Source organism: Triturus cristatus, chromosome 2_1 (genome assembly GCF_964204655.1).
Source record: "Triturus cristatus chromosome 2_1, aTriCri1.1, whole genome shotgun sequence".
NCBI classification, from domain to species: Eukaryota; Metazoa; Chordata; class Amphibia; order Caudata; family Salamandridae; genus Triturus; species Triturus cristatus.
The window spans coordinates 201778612-201805173 of NC_140581.1; the positions used below are offsets into that span (position 1 = coordinate 201778612).

General features: G+C 39.8%; 1 protein-coding gene across 5 annotated transcripts in view; it reads left to right on the forward strand.

The window, feature by feature from the left end:
• The window catches only part of DCC (DCC netrin 1 receptor), a 1201728-nt gene that overhangs the window by 730803 nt on the left and 444363 nt on the right, over positions 1–26562 (forward strand). For all 5 annotated transcript variants that reach the window (XM_085629855.1, XM_085629864.1, XM_085629892.1 and 2 more), the window contains exons 6-7: positions 14661–14815; positions 18750–18870. In XM_085629855.1, coding sequence (XP_085485981.1) covers positions 14661–14815; positions 18750–18870 — 276 coding nt within the window. The remainder of the gene's footprint in view (positions 1–14660; positions 14816–18749; positions 18871–26562) is intronic.

The window sequence follows — 26562 nt, forward strand, 5'->3', positions numbered from 1 at the left end:
TAGTTTTGACTAATGATTAACTAACGGTCATCATTACAAAAGAAATGTCTGTATTGAAATGCTGCTTTTCCATGTACATCACAAATGGGGTTAGTCTTGGTAGTGTTTTTAGCATTATTGTTTTGATCTGACGAGGACGCATCTTGACAACCAACGCTACAGATACAAGAAAATAATGACTATAACAGAGCATATATGTCCCTTCTTGTAGAATCAACTTCACTAACTACCCAAAATACCTTATAAGTCTAGAAATGTGACAAGGGTTCCCCAAAAGGCTGCCTTAATGAAATAAAGGGAAATGGGCAGGAACCCTGCAGCACAAACCGTCAGTCTGTCTGGCTGTCATTGCATGTTTCTTTTTTGACAACGCCTTCTTGGAGTTTTGGTTTTAACAGTTTTTAGGCGTGCATTGTATTTATTCAACTAATTTCTAATATTTTTGTGTGCTATTTTTTATATCATGGTAATAAATGGCAGTGATGTACTTGCTAATTGCTCTATTGTATTTTCTGAAGAAAGGTACATTTCTTGGCTACCCATTCCTGCTGATTTTATTGCCATATGCTTCTCCCTCTCCTGTAATGGGCTGTGCACATCCACCTCTGGTTATTTCCAAATAGCATTTGTCATACTAATTGTTAATGACTTGTTTTTGTTATTTTATTTTACTGATGGTCATTAAAAAAATAGCAAACACATGGACTAGCCCAACAATGACAGTCAATATGATAACTCAGCTACAAGATAGGACCTCTCAAAATACACATACAAAGTAAATTAATGTAGAAATGTGTCGATATTTAAATACATGACTACTTTTCTACATCTTTCATGTGTATGTATGAATGTCAGGATGTAATATGATCTAGAATGGATTAATAGTGTGACTCAATGGATATTTTTCATTTTTTAGTCATGAGTACCATTGAGTTGGGTAACAATAAACATCTTTTATTCAGGACCAAGATGCCCCTCTGAGGGTGAACGTGCGCTTTACAAATACACATGTTATGTTGCCATCATTATCTAGACATATACTCTGCTGCATTTCACAATGAACTATTTTGAACTATACAATCACCCTTTGCTCGCCTATCAATAAACTTACATTCTCCTCCACTGTCGGCCTACATACACTCTTACAGCTACAACCAGTTGCAAGCTTCTCCGAACTCGAGATTCTCAATAATTTATCTGGGAGTCTAAAACTGAATTACATAAAAACGTCACAGAAATGTACAGATCGGCACCAAATGTCACACTTTGAACACTGAAGTTTCTTGAATCGCTCTGAAATTGCTAAGAATAACAACCACAAACGTCTCTACAAAGAACAACCTCAAAATCCAATCAATATCCTTGGCAAACATCTCTACAATCAACGACCTGAAAATCCACTGAAAAGCACTAACGCCGCCACGAAACAGCACATTGAGCAGTTGAATCATCTCTTTTAGGAGTGGCACGCACATACATGTACTATGTGTAACTAGGGTTCCAACCAACGCAGAACTTAGTGTGGGCTTTGCCTGCAGCACAGTCCGCGCCCTAGGGGCACACGTGTGTAGCTCCTTAGGAGTCAGGTGGCCCAGAAGCTGAAGGCCATGGATGCTCTGCTTCTAGAGGCTCTCCTGCTTGACTTTTCTGCTGCCATGGTATAGCTGTTAAATGTATGGGGTAAGCTTGAATTGTTTTCTATTTGTCTTCTGTGTTAGAGAAGCCTGCACAGCGGCTTCATGTTCTCTGCCTGTTATATGTGTGTTAATAGAGCCTCAGCATGAAGACAGTTATTTCATCCCGAGGCACCTGCCGCAGGCGCCAAGTTTCTTCCATGATTCTTCCTCATACTTCTCATCTGTTTGATCAGGTTACCTGGTAAGTCCACAACTTCTGGCAGGTGTAATGAGCATTTTTCAGGCAGTTGGCGCCCCAACCCAACATGGACTGTGCTTTACTTTACGTTGTATGGACAAGCAGCCAGCGGAGTGTTTCCAAATGCAGTGGTCACGTGCCCCTGCATTTCGAACCTGAGGCATTTTCTAGCTCCTTGAAGTTCCTTGCAATCTTTAGACGGATAGTTATGAACAAGAAGCTGCGGCCTGTGCAGGTAAGAGTGGTGGGGCGGTGGAGCCGGGTGGGTTTTGATTAGACTGATGACGATGAGGGAAAATTAATGATTTATTTAAGTTTTCCTCATGTTCGTCTGTCGAATCCCCCCCCCCCAATCCAGCCCCAACGCTCTTACCTGCACGGACCGCTCCAGTATGAATTTGGGGAACAATGAGCTTGACGTTTGCGTTGGGAATGTTTTCCTCTCCCCACTGATTACAGGATCTTGCATTTGATGGCTAACACTGTTGAGGTTATTCCTTGAATGGAAGGCATGGTGCATTTTCCCAGTCCAATATGCTTTTAAGTGGAAATGTCTCTTGCCAATGACATTGGTTAACTTCAAGCCACTTGACACCATAGCCTGCTAATCCAATTAGCCCTTTTGAATCATTTCTATTTGATCCTAATGCAGCCACCTCATTGGAAGAAGAGAGCAGTGTGTGTAATGGGCTGCCTGGAGCTGCTGGACTCGCTGTGACTTCCTTTCATCTGCCTGCACTTAACTTTTAGTGGTGAGCACAAAGGTTATTCCAGCCCCCAAGCAGAAAATGGCTCACAGCCCACTCCAAAGTGTTTGCATATTTTTTTAAATACCTTTGCAATTATTTTTCTGCGGAGATATTTAGAACTTTAACACTCATTACGTCTAACTAGAGATAACGTTAGCTATCTGCCAGAGCTCATGCAATCTCAAAAAGAATAAACACTAGCAAAGCCAACAGGTCTTTGCAACGAGACCTATAGGTTTTGCGAGTTATTTTTTTCCGGATGAGATAGTGAACAGAAACGTACATTTGTATGAGGAGGCCATCTTAAGACTGGATTCATAAAAATATTACAAATGCATTCAGAGACGTGGTGAATTTTTTAACAAATGCTTTGTCAAATGCCATTCAATAATGGTTACAGTGGATGTGAGTTTTTCCACTGCAGCAATAATTGCATGGATTTTCACTACTTTAACAAACACATTCAAAGATGGCTTTAGTGGTTGCTCACACATCTGAGGTGACCATCTTCAAATAAAATATGACAAGCTCGTTCCTAGGTACCTCACTTGCATGCATTTCAGATGCACACTAGCAGGCAGCAATGGTCTAAAAAGCATTTTAAGACGGATGGTGTTAGAAATGGGGGGTCTCTATTTGGCAGCGGTATGCACCATGTTCAGGTAGGGACCCTTCCTTCTAGTCAGCATAAGGGAGCTACACACCCAGGTACTCCCTGCTCACCCCCTTGGTAGATTAGCACGAGCAGTCACGCTTATCTCAGTGGCAACGTGTACAGCATTTGTACATAACACACACAGTACCACAATGACAACGCTAAAAATGGACACCGCACCAGTGTATACCAATAAAGTACCTTTATCTAAGACCAAAATGACAAAAATCCAACACACCCACCTCACCCACCTCAAAATATCAGGGATTATATAAAATATAAAGGGCTTTATCAATTCTGATATAGGAAACAATGAATGTGATGATTTTACACGAAGTATATTCAGATGGGACAAAAGTTCACAACAAAAATAATCACAGAGGAGGAAAGCATCAGAAACACAACGCCATGTCGGTTCCTGAGTCCTTGGCGAGGCGATGCGTCAGTTCTGCTGCATGCAGAAGAGTTTTGCTGAATCTAGACTGTAGGGGAAGACATGGAGTCAAAATCCAAGACAGTTCTGGTCTGTCGGTGATGTGTTGGAAATATTTTGCGCTCAAAAGCTATGTGTGGAAATCCAGCCGCGACAGTGATCTACCGAAGCGCCATCGATATTTTAATTTGTGGTCCCATGATGTGTCGATTCTTTCAACAGCACAGCAGGGCATGCATCGGATTCAGTGTGGTGGTCTCAGACTTCATAAACATGGTGTGCTGAACTCAGGCTGTGGCTGGGGCATGTGCTGCGTCGATTTCTTCAGCCGCACGGTGGCACTGCCTGGAAATGTCTCCTGCACAGTTGTGCTGCACCACAAAACAGGAGCTGGAAGGGTGAATTGTCGATTTTGATGGTTTCAAGCAAGAAAACGACATCCAAGGGCCCAGCACTGGAATTGACACCACAAGGCAGGTCGGAGCTCCAAGCAGGGATGCTGCAGATGATGTCTTTGATAGTCCTGAGACTTCATAAAAGGAAGTAAACACACACAAGCCCTTGAACAAACTTTACATGCAGGATACACAACAAAGTCCTTTTTCTCTCCAAAGCAGAAGCAGCAACTGCAGGCCAACCCAGCAAAACAACACACAGAAGAGGGGCAGTGCTCCCCCTCACAGCTCTTCGGCTCTTCTCCTTCGCAGAGGTTCCTCTTGATCCAGAAGTGTCCTAAAAGTCTGGGGTTTTAGGTCCAATACTTATACCCCTCTTGGCCTTTGAACTAGGTATACTTCAAAAGAAGGTCTTTGCAGTTTAAAAGTTCCTGCTTTGCCCAGCCTTGGCTCCAGACACACTCCGGGGGGGGCATTGTGAGAGGGCAGGCACAGCCCTATTCAGGTGTCGGTGACAACTCCACCCACCATTGTAGGCCAGGAAAACCCATCAGCCTGATGATGGCCCTTCAGGATATGCAAGGCACAAGTCGACTCCCTTTGTGTGACTGTCTAGAGTGAATGCACAAACAGACCCCTGTCATTCTAAGCCAGATGATGATTCCACAGGCAGGCAGAGGCACAGGATGGTTAAACAAGAATATGCCCACTTTCTAAAAGTGGCTTTTGCAAACACACAAACACACCAAAATATTAGCTAAAAGATTTATCTTTCAACTCTGAGTTCAGGGAGGCCAAATTCCAAACCTCTATCTCTTCCCACCAATTGAAAGTTACACTTGTAAGATGTTACAAGGCAGCTCCAATGATAACCTTTGGGAGAGACAGGCCTTGCAATAGTAAAAAACAAAACTGACAGTATATCATTATCAGGACATGTAAAATATACCAGTGCATATCCTACCTTTCACATACACTGCACCCTGCTCATGGGGTTGCCTTAGTCCCACCTTAGGGGCGCCTTACATGTAGAAAAATGGAAAATTAGGGCCTGGCAAGTGGGTGCACTTGCCAGGTCGACATGGCAGTTTAAAACTGCATTCACAGACACTGCAATGGCAGGCCTGAGCCATGTGTACAAGGCTAATCATGTGGGTGGCACAACAAAGTCCACTAGTAGCATTTGGTTTACAGGCCCTAGGCACACACATTGCATTTTACTAGGGACTTTCTCGTAAATCAAATATTCCAATAATGGACAACCAATCAGAATCACAATTAACTGAGGGAACACTTGCACTTTAGTACTGATTAGCAATGGTAAAGTGCTCACAGCACATAAACCAGCAAAACTGAGGTCCAACACAGTCAAAAATACAGAAGGTAGAGGCAAAAAGAAGGGAGAACCCACGCCAAGGATGCCAGGTCTAACAGATGCCAACTGGTTGTGCAGCATGCTCTATAAATAAAAAAGAAATAAAATAAAACAAAGGTGCAGGGGTGGGGATACAATTACAAATTAGCAGGATTCGGAGGGATGGGGAACAAAAGGAGGGGAAACGACAGAGAAATGAGTGGGTCAGGGGAGTGTGGGGGAAAGCAGCACACTGGGAAGAGAGCAAGGAAGCACATGCACTTCCTTGGAGTACTTAAAGTGAAAGAAAAAAGTATTTCCTTGAATGTAAGCAAAGGATACAAGTCAACTATTCAGAACACTGCAAGACCAACATGCTCCTGGGAGGGACAAACACATGAATAGAGAGGAAGTACATTCTAACTGTCATGCCATACAGGATTTAATTAGCAGGACCTTTATAAAGCAGCATTACAAATGTCATATTAACTATTCTAAAGATGGCTGCTTTATTGTAAGTTAAAGACCTGGCAGCATTAGGAGTGGAAGGTGCATGTTGTATGCATGCCAATATTTTAGAAGGCGAAAGTGGGAGAATTTGTTTAAACAATCAGGAGAATGTATTTCTCCCATTGGCTTCTATTGAGGCCTGAATTGGGTCTATTGTCATCTTACTGGACTAAATGAAAATACATTTATTTTTTTACCTTAGCCGTCTGGAGCAAAGCGCTATGGCAGAAAGAGAGAGTGTTATAATAAATGTTGTGCCTTGGCCTGGAGGAGCAGTTTACTGGCAGTGCATACTCCTAGTCACACAAGACTAGTTGCTGTCTGCAGAAGCCTTATCAGGAATCAGGTTTTTGAAAACAGGAATCAGGAGGCACGAGACTAGCCTTAAAATCTGTAGTCTCCCGCCATAATCAGGAGGGTTGGCATGTATGATATTGCAGTAAATGAAGGGCTGACCCATTGTGGTCTTCTCCCTGATGTGTTATTCATCATTTTACCACTGCTAGACTTCGCCCAATCCATGGCTACTCCGTCCCAGTGGACTTGGCCAGCAGTGAGTGTAATTTGTGCTGCATGTGCTATTTTATCTATAGTGCATGTTTGATATTCTTTGGTGTATGTGCAAGCATATGGTCATCAGAGCATGCACATTGTAGTAATGCTGGTGGAAAACCAGCTGCTCCAATCAAGGACACTCTATTGGACATTTGCCCGCCAAGGTCATTTTACCCTTGGAATAGATTTGTGTCTCCTGTCCAAGGTTTTATATTAGGACATAGTAACTTCTTCAGTTTTGAAATCTTTCAGTAGTCTGAAAGCTGTAGCATGACAGGGCTCCACCAGACCAGATATATAGTCTAAGTCCCAAACCCATTTTACTGCAATGAAAGAAAGTTAATACCAGTCACTCCTCCAGACCTTAGGTCTTGAGAGCAGGCTTCCATGCAAGTGGTCTCTCTACAATTAGGACTGCAGCAAGGTCCAATTCACACTGGTCAACTTGGTCTTTTTGGAGTCAGGAGTCACTCTGCCTTTTGTGTTACTACAGCAGCAAAAGCAAACCAGCCACTTGACCCATGGATAGCAATTCCAGTCCCTGGTACCAGCAGGATTTAGAAGTAATTTGTTGTTTTCTTTCTTCCACTAGTGAGGAAGAGTCCTCTTCTCTTGAAAATGCTTTACGTAGGTCCAAGAATGTACTGATGAGGTGGTGATGAGGTATCGTTCCCATTGATTGGAGAACCTTCTACTCCCAATCCTGGCAAATTTCTGGCAGCAGTTCCTTTCTCAGTTTAGTGAAAACCTCCGCACAATCCTTTATTCGTGTCTGCAGCCTTGTTCCAGCTGCATAAATATTTTCTCTCTTTCGTGGCACCTTCCCATGGAAAGGAGTTTTCCTCTCTTCGGCCAGTGCTGGAACCTAGGGACGTGTGTTCAGTCTCTTGAGCAGATCTGTGAGACAGACAGGTTTTAAATATGTTTACTCCTGGCAACACAAAGTACACTTTTACATGAAGACTTTCCCCCCAACATCACAAAATTTCTACTTTTACCATTGCTGGGACTTTGTGTTTGTGGAAGTGGAAAAAACCATTGAATTACCATTTCCAAGACCAAATCATGTAAAAGTGGATTTAGTTTATATGTTAGCCCGCTCATGAAAAATACAGTTTTACCCACAGAATAACAAAGTGCTTGTTGCACCCATTCACTGTGGGGAATTACATTCATTAATATCTAGGATGCCCAACATTAATATATCAAGCATCCCGCCCTGTTTGTTTACAATGGGTGACTTAGCTAACATATAAAACTAGGCATCCTTCATGCCAAAGCACTATTTTCTGCCATTTTCTGCCACTACAGTCTGTACTGCAGACCAGTCAAAGCACAATAGTGCTCTCTGGAGTAATACACCTTTTTCTTATTTGTGGGTGTAGTAAATACACACTGCAGCCCTCTTGTGACATTTAATGTTCACTCCACTGATTACATTTCTATGCCAAACTACGATGACCTTAAAAGAAAACGTTTGAGAAAGAAAGTTAAGTCAGTCAGGTGTAGTCATTTTAAGAGCAGAGTTTTAGGGACAGGGCACTCACACTTCAGCACAAAATGGCAGTATCACATTGCAAAGAATTAAAATGCCAGCAACAGTGAAGTCCGTTAAAGCAAGAATTCAGGGGAGATAATGAAGAAAGGGTAGATTTTTTAAGCATAAATGTGTATTTTATAAGTTCAGTACTCAAGAGCAATGTGTTAAAATGGAAAATGTTCACCATGTTCTTTCAAGAAATACAATAACAGATAAATAACATCTTTGGCTACAGTGAGACTTGGCATAAGAACACTCAAAACCTTTACAGCAAACTCTTTTGTAATAATGTTGTTGAATAAACACTACACAACTGCTATTGATTTTTATGATGAAAAAAATCGCTATCCTTTTTCAAAAAAAGAGATAACAAACCCAATGAAATGTTTCATGAACTACCAAATCCTGGCAAACCTTTGAAGCATATTGTAGGTAATGTGTCACAGCCTGCCACTTATTCAACATTTGGAAACCCACAACTCCTTTCTTAAATTCAAAGGATCAGACTTCAAGTTCAAATATTGTAAAAATGTGCAGTTTAAGGTATTTGGACACGCACTCTTTCCATTATTGTGGGATCCGCTGAACTGCAACATTGCTTTGCACTCTCCTGTTAGGCAACTTAATCTCAAACTTTACTGTGTCTTTTGCTGATCGTTATATTAGGATTCATAAACCTGAGACACCTTGATACTTCCAAAACTCCCAAATGTGGTTGTGATCCTCCTCATGTGAGCTTTCGATTCATGCTGTCGTTAAGTGTGATGCTCCCGATTTGTAACAACTGTGAATTTATCACCCCATATCAGCTCATTCAAGTCCTTGTGATGCTAAATAATATTGAATTATATGTTAAGCGTTCAGATAGAGAGGCATACAAAAACAGGCAAATAGTACCAAAAGGAACCCTGAGAAACAAATTGACAAAGCCATTTCTTTTTGAGCTTGGATCTAGATTTCTTTACTTGCAACAACATTTATTCCTCAAAAAGTTAGCAACAGCTTGTAATTACCTTTTCAGTGTACTCATGGTGATCCTTTCATACATTCTTAAATACACAATTGTGCTACTGGATATGTCACTGCACATACATGTATATTGTTGTGTTTACAGATATCTTAGTGTCACTGGGATTCACTTCTGAGCTTGGAATCGGTTATAAAAGTTAATTTATTTTACATCTTTACTAAACATATCGTGTTGCTACATAGACAAGCCTGTATTATATATAATTCCTAAATCGAGACACTGCACAGTGAGGGCCATTTCGCAATGCTACTTATTCTATAAGATCAATATTTACAGGACACAATGCAATTATAAAAAAATCCCTATGTCATGTTTATTAACAGTATAATATACCTTTACTCAGTAGTAGTTAACATACATAGAAAGATTACTAGTATCCATTGAGCTGTATTGAATTCATTGCTATCTTCTGTTTAGCCACCTGCTTTCAATAATTCTACTTTTTATTGAATAATGTCTAAGTCACATCAGGTAATTTCTGTTTTCTACCAAACCATTTCTACACCAAATCGGTTTTCTCAGCCCAAAAACTAGTGGCCATGGACAACCTTTATGATGGACCCTGTGGCATGCAATACAGAGGGTACACTTTCTCCACACTGCAAACGAAAGATATTACTTAGTATCTAATCCCACAGCAATAAATTACATTGATGGAATTTACACTAAGAGTTCGATAAACAATGTTTCCCAGAGTTCATTTGAACCTGTGTTTGGTACTCCTGGAAAACCCTCAGGGCTTTACCTCATTGAAATGTGTGCCTATTGGGCCTTATCTTCATGTTCTATATTTAATGAGAAAAAATACTGATTGGTTTCGGAATAATAAATGCTAACAAAAAGTTAAAGTGATCAATGTCAGAGATGTAGTTCCTGTTTATATTTCACAGGTTTTACTTAAACCTGAATTCCCCAGCAGTGTTGGCTATTTCCAAGATGTTGTTTCTGTAGTGTTTTTGGATAGATATTACTTTTGTATAGTGCACACTTTGAACTGTATCACCTTCAGGTGGTACAACTGTGTTGCATAAGGAGCCCCCTCTGTAGTACTCATTGCAAGGGGGAACATTTCATTTTAAGGGGTATTTCGTTTTTTGATAGGAATATAAGAAAATGTATTTTCCTGTGTACCTGCACCGTATTACGCACCTAAAACAATTGTGTGCCTTATTTTAAAGGCCCTTTGGAGGGGACGCTAAGGGTTGCAGGGACCTCCCAAAGGCACCCTCACCAGCTAGTCCATCAAAGGCTACCACCATTGCCCCCCTGCAGTGAATCTTCGGGCGAATTAGTGTAAAGCAAATTTTTTTGGGGGGTAAAATGGACAAAAGTAAGGATTTTGTGGCATGTTCCTTAGGTCTGATGTGTCATTTAAGGGCAGCCAGATCAATATAAAGTAATTAAGATGATACCATTTGTCAATAACTCTGTTACTCACTATTATTGGATACTTAAATACTTTTTCTTTTAAGTGCACTAATAACTAAGTCTAGACGAACATGCTTCACTTCTTTTATGATTGGTTGAAAGGATTCTACAAGATTGTTAAGCCTGGGACACATTGCACCTTGACTGTGTGTCCTAAATGCTATTGTTATGCAGGTCATGGATCGGCTCATTACTATTTTTACACAGTCTCAGGCACAGTTCTTTCTTTTCGCAGTTCACCTTAGCATACCTATAGCAATGCAACAAAATCTTTCAAAGACAATAGCTTCTTTTTAAAATAGACCTTAGGATGGGGTTGTGTACATTGTGTGAAATAAAAGAAATGGCAGTTATAAAACATTCTGACTCTGGTAGTGGAGAATGAGATGCCTGAGGCAAGCACAGGTTAGGCATCTCTCATTCTCTAGTGTAATAAAAAAAGCTTAGTTGTTTTTTTTGTCTACTTCTAATCTTTGAAAGATTTTGATTTAGACCTTCTAACCTGCCCTCTGGCCTTGCTTCAGCTTGATTGCCAGAGGGAGCTCATAAGAGGAATTTGATTGTAATGTTGGCAGGAAGCTGAAGTGCAGAATGTCAGGAATAACTCTGTTTTGATGAGATGTTTGTGTGGTCCATATGTAGTCTCCGTTATAATGTATACAGCCCATGCCTAGAAAATTTCCTTTTCCTATATTTTAAGTTAGCTGTATAATTGAATACCATTTTCCCTTTATGCAATTAACTTTGAACATCAAGCTGCATGGCAGTATACCTTTCCTACGTGCCCAATACAGTTTGGAACAGCTCATACATAGAAAACATATGCAGATTTTTATCACCAAATCTAAGTTTGACAGACACAAAGAATCTCACTGTGGGCATTATGAACGTGTATATGACAATGTCCAGGTGCCCAACAGAGCACCTGTGCAGTGCATCTTTGTGCATTTTCATCGACCTCTCAGAAGAAAAAATGGGGTGATTTACAAAAGTAGCATACATTATGACAGTTGTATATTCCATTTACATGTGTTCTTCGGCTATGCCTCACAGGGCAATTTATAAAACCGGGTAAGGCAATGCAATGTACTGCAAGAATGCCTTAATGTTGTTTAATAATATTCATAAAAGACAGGCACTTAAGGCAATAACAGCAGATGATAGTGGTGCAACCTATGCCACGCATAATAAATACCAGTAGCGCAAATGACAATCATGAAATTGAAAATAAAAAAAACAAGTAAACATTTTTGTTTCACTGTTTTTCTCCAACATGCCTTTTGTTCGTCACTCATTCTTTGAACACAGGGTTGGTTGCAAATTCTCTCACACAGGGTCATCACAGTTGCTTCGCCAATTTGCACTTTTAACATAGGACTGGATGAGGTGGGCCAATGTGAGTTGCAAACCAATAGTGAATTTCTTAAATTTAAGAGCATGTGAGTATGTTCCAGTATTCAAATAACACCAACTATCCCCTCCTATCATTATACCATAATCCCACCCATCACCTCTCATGAATAGTGGATGTTTGCATTTGAAGAGCTTCATCATGACAGACCCCTCACATTGTTAAGCCTCGGCTGTAACTTACAAATTAGTGTCAGTTAAGTTTTGCTATTTGTATGCTATGTATAGAATATGCATACAAGGGTTGAGTATTCTCTGCACTGATGCATATTTTACTTGAGCAAGCAGAGGATACACAAGCTTGCATTGTTGTCATCAGTATCAGATGTGCTGTGGTATGAAATGTACATGCATCTAGTTCTTAAGCATGGAATCACTCTTTGAAATGTTCTGCGAAAGTTAATGATATTTTTGTTTTTGGTCAGGTGCTCGGGCATGACTGCTATTGTGTTTTGGTATTATAGGGATTGAAAGTCAATAATCATCACCCTATTAAATAATCACCCTGATATTTTACCAAAATATTTTGTCTCGTGTGTCCATTTATTCTACAGATTAGAGAATACACTCCTCATAAGGAAAACAAAATTTAGCAGAGTTGACCTGTATAAAATATTGGAAGCAAGAAGGATTGAGTTCTAGATCACAAATACGGCAAAAAGTGAATTTATTATGGACTAGTCAAAATGTGGTACAGAGAAAAATGCTTAATTTGCCTGAAGGCCCCAATTACAGAAGTACATATAAACACAAATTCATAAAAGTTAATAATCCCTAGTTAGACAGAATCTAAGCAGAAGTGTCAGACTCATAAACAGCACTGAAAGCATCCCAATAGCAAGTTTAAAGGCAAAAGAGAAGCATAGCAAATCATTTGCAAGTAAAATTGTGAAAGAAGCAAAATCACCTGAGAAAAACAGAAACCCAAAGTTTTTATAGGCAAATCACAAAATCTGTTAACAGATTCTGCAAATTCAGCAAGTTATGATTATATTTAAGGTTTCTTTGGCCATTGGAAACAACGGCATTTTCAAAATTTATCTTACTACCATTTGTTAATGTAAGAGACATCTTCCGCTTGCTTCCTCATCAACTGCACTCCAGAAATGTATAACCCAAATGAAACATTTCTCAAACAATGGCTCATAGAAATAGCACAACTACACTAACACTTCCTTTGAGCACACTGTGGAAGCTTCATTCACAATACCCACTTTCTAACAATGTTGTATGTTGCTATTACATTGATGTTACTCAGTTGATACTCCACAAAAACAAGGTAAGAGATGATTTTGCAGCAGAACACAGATTTGGAAAGGCAATGAACAGCAGCAAGTTGAGTAGAAAACTAGAAACTGCATCCATTTTAAGAATAATGGCATATCACAAGAAAATATGGCACAACTATTCATACAATTATTTACACTTGTAATTGACATAGGAAACTTCTTCTAAGTACTACATCATTAGTTCAGCAGTTACGCCTACATGCATCATTAAAAACACTAATTATCAAAAATAATTTTCATACAACATTTGCACATTGTAAATATTTCGAAAACGCTTTAACAATATGTAGGTGTCCTTGAACACATTCTTGAAAAGTTGACACAACAGGTGTTTTGGGCTTGAATATATCCCCATGTGGTGTCACTGGCTTTGAAAGTTATGTTGCATTACTCATGTTGCCGGTCATATTTAAATTTTTATTACCTTGTCCAGTGTACTTTATGATGAATTATAGTGTTTCTAATGAATTAATGATGGTGTAACAAATGCAAAAATGCTTGAGATGCTATTCTCATTAGTACATTTTAGGACCTTTCAAACAAAAGTACAGCACTTTTTGAATTGCGAAAAATAAGAACAGGATTGAGCTAAGGGCTTTTTCACACAAGCGGGACTAGTAAGTCTGGATTTCTCATTTGTATATCAGTCCTAATATTTGTAGCAAACAACCAGGGCAAAACACGCTTGTTTTGTAGGTCTGTCCAAATAGCCTGCCTGCATCAATTAGTCTGGACAAATGTTTTTGCTCTAGGTGGTAACATTTTACATAATCCAATACTATTTCCCATACTATTGAATAAAATGTTGGCCAGCTGTGTTTTCAAACATTTTAAGTAATTGACATTGGAGTTAAAAATTAAAAAAACTACTTGATGTTCACTCAATAGTCAACGTTTGTCTTGTAAACAGTATTGCAAATCGGTTAACAAATTGCGTTTTCAAATAATTTGGTTTTCTTTGTGGAATCTTTTTTTTTTTTTAGGATTCAGCTTTTTTCATGATTTAATCTATTTTGGAAAATAATTGATACATTTTTTTACATTTGTTTTTTTGTAAAATAGATCTTTGTAAAATAAGTAATACTTTATTTTAGAAATTGTTTTATTTCTCCAATGTAACAATGTCGTGTGCTATCAATGAGAGTTTGTAAACTGCCAGAATTCTAAGTTCTAAACCATCAACAGACACGCAGCAACAAGATTTTGCATCGTTTGAAAACTTTGAAAGAGCTTACTTTATATGCCACTGTTAAGAGCTGTTCTATGGTCTAGCATATGATTTCCGAAATGCAACCTGAAGAAATGTTTAAAATGTAACAATAATATTTGTATTAGTTGTTCAGAAGAATTTTATTTGGAAAGTGTAAGATTGTCCAATGTAGGAGAATATTATAAAGTTACGTTTATGCTCAAACAGTCCTCTGCTTCTTTTTTCAGTTCCACCACGGTATTTAAATCATCCTTCAAATTTATATGCCTATGAGAGTATGGACATTGAGTTTGAATGTGCCGTCTCTGGAAAGCCACCACCAACGTTGAAGTGGACAAAGAACGGGGAGGTTGTCATTCCCAGTGACTACTTTCAGATTGTGGTAATTAGTTTCTTGAACCTTAATATTCCATTTCTGCTTTTAGTGTTTAATGCATGATTCGATCATTTTTTCTTGCTGTTTGTTGCACTACCCTAATCCTCTACTGACTCCCACAATTAAAAAAAAAAGTATAACTCTGTGGCATCCAATCAGTGCCAATTTCTTATTATCTACTACTTGGTCTTAAACAGTTTATGTCGTAACCCAAACCCGCACCTACATTTGTCGAAATAAAATCTTGAGATAATCCAAAGCTGCAGAGGCCTTTAAAGTGGTCAAATAGAAGGGAGACTCAGATTGGTTGGTGTGCCTCATAAAGGGCTTGTTTGACAATTATTTTATCTTCTGTGATTATGCATGTCTTTCTGTTGGAAATTCACGTGAAAATCTAATTTAAGTTTGGAGCAATACATATCTTCTCACAGAAACGAGCTTTACAAATCTGTCCTAGAAAAAGAGGCGCTCTTCACCCCTAGGGCTTTAGTAAGGCACCACTATTCATAAAACAACCTTTGTAAATCAGACCAAATGTGCTTTGTGATTTGCTTTGTCCTTCTTAAGGCCTTTCATTTGATATGACCTTTAAGTGTGTCATTAGTCTAGGAATCTTTTATCCTTTCCCATTTCTTAATTTGGTGGGAGTTTGAGCTGTTTGTTGAGGTTGAGGCCTTTGCTTCCTAGACTTTTAGTACTCCATACATATTTGATAAGGTCTCTGTCCACAGATTGATATTAAACATCCATTCTCAGACTACCATTTGGTAATGTCCACTCTCCTTGGATTCTTGAAACAATGGCCAGTATGACATCCAGAGCAGCTTTGTCTTTAACCAGACCTGGCTCTTGCTAAAGTAGACATCACATTGCGACAAAAAAAATATCTATTTTATCCTTTATTTGCACTTCACCTTTCTTACCACTCAAGCATGGCATTTGATTTCTAACTATTTGCTGTATTAAGACACTGTGAAAAAAGGGGCTTCTACGACCTGTGTCCCTTTAGTTTTGGAGGCTTTCATTGGGCCAGATTGTTTTTTTTTCCAGGTCTATTTTTCCTCACTTGCTCTGAATGAGAGCATTACTGGCTCAGGAATGTGACACAGGCCAGTCTCAATTGACGTTCATTTTATTTAGTACATTGAGAGTGTTAATATAGAGTGTAAGAACTTTAACTTGTTATGCACGTTAACCAAGCTTTTATGTAGATAAGTTTACTTTCCCTGAATATTTAATTCAGAAGTTTTCTTACGTTCCCCTATTGTGATTCCATAAGGAGCAACAGCTGTTAGTGCCTCATGAGATTCAATTACATTTTTCCTGAAATGTTCCTTTTGGCGACTTTGCTCTTAGATGCTGTAGGGAATTGCTTAAATATATCATACTTGTCTTACAACTGTTTTCCTAAATCTATCTATTCTGTTCTTTTCTAAATGGTACCGTCTCCTTAGAATCAATTCAGAGAGTCTTGTTTTCCACTGTCTGGCAACAGCAGGAGGAAACTGAAACCCTGCCCAGTAGCAGCAAATGCCAATGAATGTTTCCTCCCTGTGGTCTGCTCATGGTTGTATCCCAAGACGAATGGTTCAACTAACATAAGGAAGGGCATTTGGCTAGCACAACGTTTATCTGAAAACAGAACCTGCTTTGAAGAAAACAACTTGACGGAAGCCAAAATCCTGCAATAAAACTGGTATCAACAGATTTCTGATAGATGCCTATTCATATCCAATTTCTGAGATGAAACCAAATATATGCATAGAAGACAAAAACGAATTTTCATTTTTTCAAGCTGTTCGCATGTGCATTTGCATTTCAAATGCTTGCTTTGTTTTATCAGCAAAATAATTATAATGTAGTATTGCTTGCTAACTTCATAATTGAAGTCACATAAAGCAAGCCCACACTCAGTCCTCCATCCGTCTCTATAGTCTTCTTTCATTCCCTCCAACCTTCCTGCTTTCAAATCTTTCCATCCCTCCCCTCTTTCAAATCCATCCTTCTTTCCTTAACTTCTGCTTTGGGTTCCACCTTAATTACCACTTTACCTTTCTCCTTAACCACCACATCCATTTCCTCCTTGACTTCCTCGTTCATTCTTTTTTTTTTCAGAGTTTTACATAGCGCGCACTTGTTCAGGTATCCGAGCGCTTTACATGAGCACCAGTTGCTCATGTAAAGGAAACATTCATTTTTGTTAGGCAGGGGGAAATTAAGTCATTAAGGGGCATATGTATCAAACGATTTTTTAATCGCAAACGCTGCGATTCGCAAAATAACAGCGTTTGCGATTAAAAAATCGGTAATCGGGATGTATGAGGCAAATCCCATCGCAAAATTAAGGAATTGCTAATTTAGCGATTTCTTAATTTTGCGTAAGCATTTAAGAAATCGCAAATTGCAATTTCTTAAATGATATGTAAAAAGCACCCAAGGTGTGCGAATTATCCTTAAGAAATCGCAAATTACCACCAACTTCCAGTTGGTGGTAATTTGCGATTTCCTTTCAAAAAGCACTTTTTTGAATTTTACAAAGTGCCACGTGGCGCTCATACATGCCCTTAGGGCATGTATGTGCGCCATATGCACACACATGCTAATTTCAGGGGTGCATCAGGGTGTCATCATGACACCCTTCCACCTTTGAAATTATTCTCAAATTGCGATTAGCAAATTGCGATTCGCTATTTGAGAATTACTTCCCATTCATTCCTATGGGTCTCCTGGCCCATAGAACTGAATGGGCAGGTATTCCTTAATTGCGATTTCGCAATTTGCTAATCGCAATTAAGGAATTTTAAGAAATCGCAAAAAGTTAGCAATTTTTTAAATACATCCCGTTTTGCAATTCTCAAATAGCGATTCTTTATAAATCGCTATTTGAGATTCGCAAATGGTGATGTTGATACATATGCCCCTAAGTGATTTGCCCAGAATCGCAGGATGTTGAGCGTCGTTGCGGAGACACCAACGCTGTTCCCCAGAACTGTGGTCGACCGCCCTAGACGTTAGGCCACATCCTCTCCCTTCTTCCTTGACTCTGACTTCCTCTTTCTCTTTGACACACACCCTTATGTCCCTGACTCCCACTTTCACTTTCTATCCCTCCCCTGCTCCCACTTTCCCTTCCTCCTTGACTCCTGCTTTCCCTTTCTGTTTCTCCTCGACTCCGACTTCCCCTTCTTCCTTGTCTCCCACTTCCCCTTCTTACATGACTACCCCTGTCAATTTCTCTTCCTCCTTGTCTCCCATTTTCACTTTCCCTTCTTCCTTGACTACCCCTGTCACTTTCCCTTCCTCCTTGTCTTCAACTTTCAGTTCCACTTTGATTCTTCCACATGTTCTTCCTAGCGTATTTCCATCCTTCCATCCTTCTTCCTACCCTCTTTCTATCCTCCAACGTTCCCCTTTTCTTATTTGTTCTCATAATTTCACTGGTCTTGTTTATGTTTTAATTGGGCACCCTTTCTTAATACAATAACTCATTTCATTCTTTCTCATCTTCCTTGGAATAACATTAAATACAATTCTTCCAAGAGACCCTCTTCATAGTTCTTCCACTATGTTTTTCAACTCTTTACATTTTTATTTTTTTGCGGAGTTTTATATAGAGCAAACTTGACCCGAATGGGGTTATCAGAGCGCTTTACATAGCACCAGTTGTATTACATGAGGACACCATAATTTTTGTTAGGCATGGGGAGATTAAGGGATTTGCCCAGATTCACAGGATGTTCCGCGTCATTGCTAAGACACGAACCTGGTTCCCCACATTAGAGGTTGACCGCCCTAGCTATTAGGCCAACTCCTCTCCCTTTATTTCCACTAATATTTGAATAATTTGACTTGTCTTTCACTCGGTTTTAGCACGCTCCTGGTGGCTTGCCTTCTTTCTCTTTTGGCACTAATTTCCTGTTTTCTTCCCTCTATCCCCTAGGGAGGAAGCAACCTGAGGATTCTTGGCCTTGTAAAGTCGGATGAGGGATTTTACCAGTGTTTAGCTGAAAATGATGCTGGGAATGTACAGACAAGCGCACAACTGCTCATCCCAGAGCCTGGTAGGAGGACCTCTAATAGCACTGAATGACAGACCATGATAAGGTTCATTGCATGGTGCTTCATGAAATGCTGCACGCCAATATCATATGTAGTATGTGCAAATTAAAGCACTTCTAGGGCTGCATGCTTTCCATTTCGAATTTCGAATATGTTAATAAACAGGACAAATTGGCAATGTGTCAAAAATGTTAAGTAAGTGTACTCTTGACTTATCTGTTTGAGAACACAGTACAGATTTCTTGTTGTCTGGGTGTATCAACACACCCTCGAGCTCTGTATCTAGTTCACTCATTTTTAATGAGAGGCCGAGTCACAAAAGTTTTCCTATATATAGATAAAAAAGTGTAATCTGCAAATATAAATCGGTGACAGAATCAGAATGAGCTTGTTTTCTAACATCATAGATGTCACTTTTCACTGCAGAAAAATCAACAGGGGTTTCTTTTTCACAATGGTCTTTGTACGTAGGTGTAAATGTGTGTTCCCATGGGAGTGCCCCAGGATGGGGGAGGAGTGTGAATGTGGAGAAAACCAACAAAGAAGGAATAACGTGGATTTTAATAGACATTAACAGTGCCCTTCTCACATTCTTTGCACTTTTAAAGAAGATACATGCCATATATTGAGTCTATCGCTATTTGTAGACATTCAAGAATATATACATCGTAAACTTTGTGGTGGGCTTTTCAGTTGATACAAGGGCATATTTTGAAACTGTGCATCCCACTATTGCTGAGATTATGCAACTTGAACAAATTACTAATACTGTACCCCCACCGTAACCCCAACTAGCCTTCTGCGATGTGTGATTTTGAGGAATAGTATTGATAGGAGGGCATTGGGGAGCGAGGGGGACGAGACCCTTAAGGGGAGGTCAACATGGAGCACATGCATATTCTCCCACTTATCAACAGTCATGGCAAATGCCTATGAGGTGGGTGCATCACCCTGTCTACATGTCTCTAACTACCATCCATGTGGACGTGAATGTTTCCAATAAACCATCCAACATTAAGGCAAGGTGCTGCTTTCGAAGTCCTCTATACTCCTCTCTATGTAGTGCTTAGCCCATGGCCATGCCCCAATGTAAGACCTCTTCCCACCAGCTGGCTGCAAGGGGGTCTCTGGTGGATTTCCAGCATCAGGTAATCTGTCGTTTAGTGAGTAGGAGCGCCAAGTCAACAAATCACAACATGGTTTTAGAGTTCTTGGGACGTAGGTTCAATCCCAAGAGACAGTGTTCTCACATGTTCCAGTGGGAGACCCCTGCCAGATCCGCCAAGGCTTAAAGGCCATCGGCCACATAAGACTTCAAGGAGGGACATGCCAACAGCATGTGTAATAGGTCTGCAGAGTCTACATGACATCTGGGGCAGTTTGGGGGCACTGTGGGGAATATTTTGTGTAATTTTTTAGGTCTGAAATAAGCTCTATGTAGCAGTGAGAATTGGATAAATTTGAGCTAGGCATTGCGAGGTAACATGCTGGATATTCAATGAGAAAATACCATGTCTTAATCGTGTAAGGCACGACCAAGGTCCTCCTCCCACTGAGCTTTAAGGAGTGTCAATAAACTGTGTGGATGAGTATGCAGGCCTTTATACAGCCATTTTACTAGGTGTTCACTTGCGCCCAATTCGTATACTGCCTGGATGAAAGAGTGTGTCTCTGATTCTGTCCCCGCTGGAGCCAAATGTGTGCGGATGCACCTGGAGATGTTCACCTTGGTTAAAAAGGGAGAGTTAGACAATTTGTGAGCTTGAATAAATTCCTGGTGTGGCATGAGCTGCCCGTCCATGAACATGTCTCCTATCGTGTGAACCCCGGCAGATTGCCAGAGATCCAACCCAAGGGATGTGAGTAAACCTACCGGTGTTGTTAGTCCTTGTAGTGGTATATTAGGGGTGCGATTTGAGGAGGCAGCTGTGTATTTAAGAGCATGTTTCCAATATGTAACTGTATTGTCCAGTAGTAATGGTAAGATGAGTGGTGTGTTGCGCCCGGTAATAACAATATATGTAGTTCACCCAGTAGCAGCATTCACGTAGTGAAGTCTATCAGTTAAACGTAATCCTGCTAACCAATGATACAGCCATTGTAATTGGCCTGCATAACAGTAAGCATGGAAATCTGGGACAGCCAGCCATCCTTACCAGGTGGTAGCTGCACTTTGAGTAGGCTCACTCACTCTGGGTCTTCCCGTACCCCATATCAAATCTATCCGTAAAGTGTCAAGCAGCACAAAATAGCAATGGTAGCAGGGGACAGGGAGTGCGTGGTCCATATATATTGGCATGGTAATCTCAAAATGCTGCATTTATAACTCCCTGGGTGGTTCATTGGGTGTCCCCAGGTGCGCGCACTGAGAGAATGGGAGTAGGGGACAATTGTGGATGTATCATACGTGCCAATAGCGTTCCTGCCTTGTCACCCTCGGTTTCTAGCTTTTGTGTGTACGAGTTACTGTAACACACTCCGATAGACATCAAAGGAGACAGAAAATGTAAATATTTAATTATTTATTTTAACATTCAAATTGCACATATGGATACATTTTTAATGATAAAAGTTATGTATAGTCATGTATAGTTTTTATTGTTTTGTAAAAATTGAATAATGACCTTAATCAAAACAAAATTAAAGATAAACGTTTAAAAAATTAAAAAATATTTAAATGAATTAAATAATGGTTAACCATGTTTATTACAAATTAAACAAACATAAAAATCTTTGCAAGGGTGAGAAAAGTATGTTTAATATATTGTGTAAAATTAATATATATACATTTAATTATTTTATAATTTAATACAAATTTAATTTGAGGATGGCATGTGTATACTTTTATTTTATTAGTTTCTGGAAATTATGTGTTTAATATTTTTCAAATATTTTACTTTATTCGTTTTTGGAAAATATTTCTTGCTTTAAATTGTATATATTTATATTTTACATTAAAATATAATTATGCTTTTTAAATCTACAAAGATTTTTAAATTGCCCTATACTTTCGCATAGGGAGAGCTCCAAGATGGTTGAAGTAAATTACACTTTTAAATTCTGTAGCTATACCACAACAGCTAGCTCTAAAATATTGTCTGCAGGGCTCAAAAGCAGTGCAATAGCTCACTTCGACTAAATGAAATGAGTATGTTAAAGTGAGAGATGAAACTCCCTTAGTTTTGTCTTCCAGAATGAAGTAATTTGCATGCGCCACAGGCACAGTTTTAGCTGCAGTAAAGGTGACCGACAGCAACAGCCCAAGGATCCAGTCACGCTGCTCCCATGAATCATTAGTGGGTCGGGGAGGTGGGGGAAGTGGAGAAACCGGGAAAAAACAAAATCACTTAACTGCCGGCCGGGTGGTGGGCTGGCCGCCGCCTCTCTTCCATCCTCTCCCTGGCTTCTGTTGGAACAGGAAGCAGGAAGCAGGAAGCAGGATAGACTCCCCTAATCCAATCACAACGCTGCAAAACAGCGTTTTGATTGGTAAGCACCCAGGCTAGAAGTGATACCTCCTGGAGGAAGGAGTAACAGTGGAGCAAGTTTTAACACTCTCCACATTTTTCCAATTAGTATACGTGCTGAACTGTATAGTGAAGTGGGAAAGTATTAAACCAGTATAAAACCTATGCTTGTGTAAGGTGTGTACGTTGGCGCATGGCAGACTAAAGTACACTAGCGCATGATGAGGCGAAAACATTGCCATATCTTAGTAGATACAGTGCTGTTCTGCTCTCTTCCTTTCATGTAACGCAGCACAACAACTGTGATCGCTGCGCTGCGTTGAGTAAAATGTTAGTGAATCTGCTCCTATATCGAGAGCTTCAGGAAGGGTAATCCATCCCCGGAATCAGGTCTGAGTGCAGCACTGTCCATGATGTGAGAGAACAAATCAAGAATGATTTGTAAGTACCAGTATAAGGAAAGTGATTGGTGGAGAGTTTGTTTTGTGCTTCATGTAGATTCCTGTGAAGTTCCATTTGTGGTCTTGCACCAAAGGCAGTGAATCTCATTATATGATTTGTGACTGAACTCTTCCTCATAACTATCACTGGAAAATGTTTAAAACAGAAAGTTATTTTTTGGCACAACTATCAGTCTGCAAGTATTACAAGAACCCCTGGAAAGTACATCACACTGCTGTGCCCTTCTTCTACCCTCCCTTCTCGCTGCCTATTATCTTTCAAGTTAAATCCTATCTTAGTATTCATTAGACTGCCTCCGACAGCATCTCCTCTCTGATCATCTTAATACCTTCCTCAATCCCCATTGCCTCAACTCTACTGATTTCATCCTGCTCTCTATATATGGCAGTACTTTGCCATTACAATTCTGTCAAATAATGTGCCTTTGACTCACTTGAACGTTTTAGCTCTAAACACTAAAACACTTTAAAACTCAAAATGAGGCAGTTGCCTGAATAATGTCTTGAGGGAGCTCAGTTCACTTATTTTGGCAGTGGAAGGGAGAATGAAACATGGAGAAAGGAAGAGATATGAGGAAGAGCAGAGAGAAATGGAAGGATAGAGGAAGAGATAACTGTACAAAGTAGAGACTTAAGGTAGATGCGAGTCGGGGAAAGTAAGAGGAGAGATGAACGATGACAGAAAGAGGTGCATTGAGGAATAAAGAGTAATAGAGAAAGACAGAGGGGGTTATGATGGGGCACATACATATATAGAGAAAGAAGGAAGGAATCACAGAGAAAAAAGGAAGCAGTAAGAGACATGTTTACTTTTTCAGCATTTTTTCACGTTATTTCTTAAAAAAGTTAATGGAGGTAACTTTATATTTTTATTAATTTACTTCATGGGCAAATACACACCTAATTTTCTAGTCAAGCACTATAACTAGCTTTCAAAACTGTCCCTCACAAATACATTTTTGCATCTTTGCTTGTTCTGTCCAACATCCACAGTTTGTGACCTGTCCGTCAACAAGAATTTATCAAGAATGAACCTGGCATTAAGATCATTCTTGTGGAATGCATTAGGGCTATAAACCTGGAGGGACAGACCCCTTCCTGTCCTGTAATGTAAATTTAATCCATCACCGGGATCAGGTTTGAGGGAACCAGGTAATTTAATGCCGGCGGTGGCTAAACGTTCAAGTGCTGTCAGTAAATTCTGTGCTCATAGTCACTGCTGATTATATTTGCCATGGGATGGAATGACAGAAAGGAGAAAATGAAGAGACAATCCTAGATAGCTTCAGGATGCCATTCGAACTGTCTACATCTCTCTTTGTAAATGATGGATTACTTTTTGTGGCTTTTTAATCAGATCTTCCAACAATGCCGCTTCATTCCCTCCGGGATGTTGGGCAGGTCAGCATGTGCAGATGGTAGGGACGTGTGCGATAAATATAAATTAAGCGGTCGGGCTGACCAAGGAGCGAAGAGCATCGCCCTCCCTGTTTAAACCTTGTAAATAAATGGACATCTTATATTTGAAGGACAGTTTGACGTCGGCCAGGCTCACATTTGGCTGTCCCACCGGCTTCCGTTGACTGTTAACCACAGCAACGAGATCACGGAAATTGGCTGATCCAATTTGGCATTTGTTGCTGGCCTAAGAGAAACATGATGAAAATCCAATTTACTCCATGACAAACAGTTTCCTGTCTCGCAGTTTTAATCACGGATTTTCTCCCCTTGTATGAAGTATGTCATATATTCTATTAGCTTGTAGTCATCTGGGTTCATGCGGACGCCTACTCCAACCTGAAACCAGATCTTGCATAATCATTTTTTAAAGGCTTATGTGTGATTTGTATCCTTTCAATTTCCATTTTGTTCAGCCTGTTATGATTCAGAGTGAAGAAATGCATTTGTCAGTAGATTAACTCGATATTAAAATTATTTTTCTCTGAATACAATATTTGGGGAAAAAATGAGTAGGGCTTTGGGATGTTTTTGTACTAAAGAATTGACAATAAGCAGTGTCTAGACCCTTTTTGTGATCTGACTATCTGAAGCGCATGCCTAATTTTATTCCTGGATTGCAGAAGAAACAATCAGGGGTTGCCTTACCGTGTGATCAGTTAAAATATTATTTTGGAGTACTGATTTCTATAGTAGTGTTTAGCAAAGTAACCTCGAGAGAGAGAGAGAGAGAACTATTTGAAAACAAAAAACGCTTCACAGTCCCCAAAACCATTTTGCGCTCTTGACCTTTCTGCTCAATTGAGTGTCGGAGACCGAAGGAGAGTTAATGGAAGTCAGGTCTGAGATCAATTGAAAGTTTTCTACGAGAGACAGCCGCAATCCGCGGCATCGCCTGGTGTTCTCGTTCATTTCAATGAGAAACTGATGTGGTGAGATTTATCAAACTGAAACCATAACTTTATGAAATAATTGATGTTTTGTTGAAATTGCTTATGATTAATATTAGCTCTAACAAAGTAGAACTGATTCACAAAACCAGTTGTGTTTGGAAATCAGTCTTTACAAAAACTGGCCTTGTTGTTGCAAATCATTTTACTCTACTCTAAAATTGATGCACAATCATTTAAAAATAATCCCACGCAGGTGGAGTAAGTTGATGTCAGCGTTGTGATTAGCCTTAATAGTTTGTGTCTACACACAAACACAGCAGTTTGTATGCACTCACAAACGCCTCTCTGGACTTTTCCACCCTGCTAGCGGTCAATGATTTTCTTCTCTGTGGGGCTGCAGCAGTTTTTCCCTTTCCCAGGGTCCGAAGGAGATCAGAGCACCCCAAAACATTGGTGTGGGCGTAGAGTGGTGGTTTCTCCATGGGGAAAATATTTTTCCTGTTTGCACAAAACCACTGCCATTTGAGCAGGAGTAATTGTGCAGGTGGATTAGTATCATAAGTAGCAAATATCACAATTCTGAACCCACAAGTAGTGCAAAAATCCTTGTGCGGATTTACAGCTAACTGTTTTTAATCGGGCCCCGAGAGTTTTAAAATCAGCTGATCACTTGCACTGCAAAATAGATAAGTATTCATACCTTGAGCTGAATGAACCAAGGAAAGCATGCTTCTGTAATTAAGTGCAATCAGTCTGGGCGAATTGCAGAAGAGCAACGAGTGTGCATAGGGACTGGCAAGACTGTCTTCACTTAAGTCAAAAATGTGGCTAAGTCCAAGACTTTATTTAGAGTTCTCTGTTCAAGACACTTTACCTGCGAGCTGTCTTCTTTAAAGGATCTTCCTAGGTTCAAAGACTCTTCATCCAGCACTCCTTTCACACTCCCTCTGCTATTGCCCTCAAAAGTTCCCTTGGCTAATTTCACCCACCTCCGCGCCTGTGATTTTTCTGTTATCCTCACAAAGGCTTGGTAATCTCGTACATTCTCTCTTAGGGGACTGACTGACCTGATGCTTCTTCTCAAAACAAGGCTCTGTTAGCACCTGGTTCTATTGCCAAGAAACCCCGTGCTTCGGTATCAGTGTGCCCTACAAATGATTATTCATTCTCCTGTCCATTAATGTATTTGTTTGCTGTAACTAAACACATCATGACCAGTGTGTACTATATTTAACATGTGGCAATCAGAGAAAATATTGCCTGTGAGAAGATGGAAATGGAGCAACTACACGGGATTGCAAATATCTTTAAACGCATAAAGTAGTCACATCTTGATTTACTGACCCTTTGTAGGAAACAACAATGCGGTAAAATCAGCGTGAATTACACCACGCAGCATGCCAGAGGTCACTGCT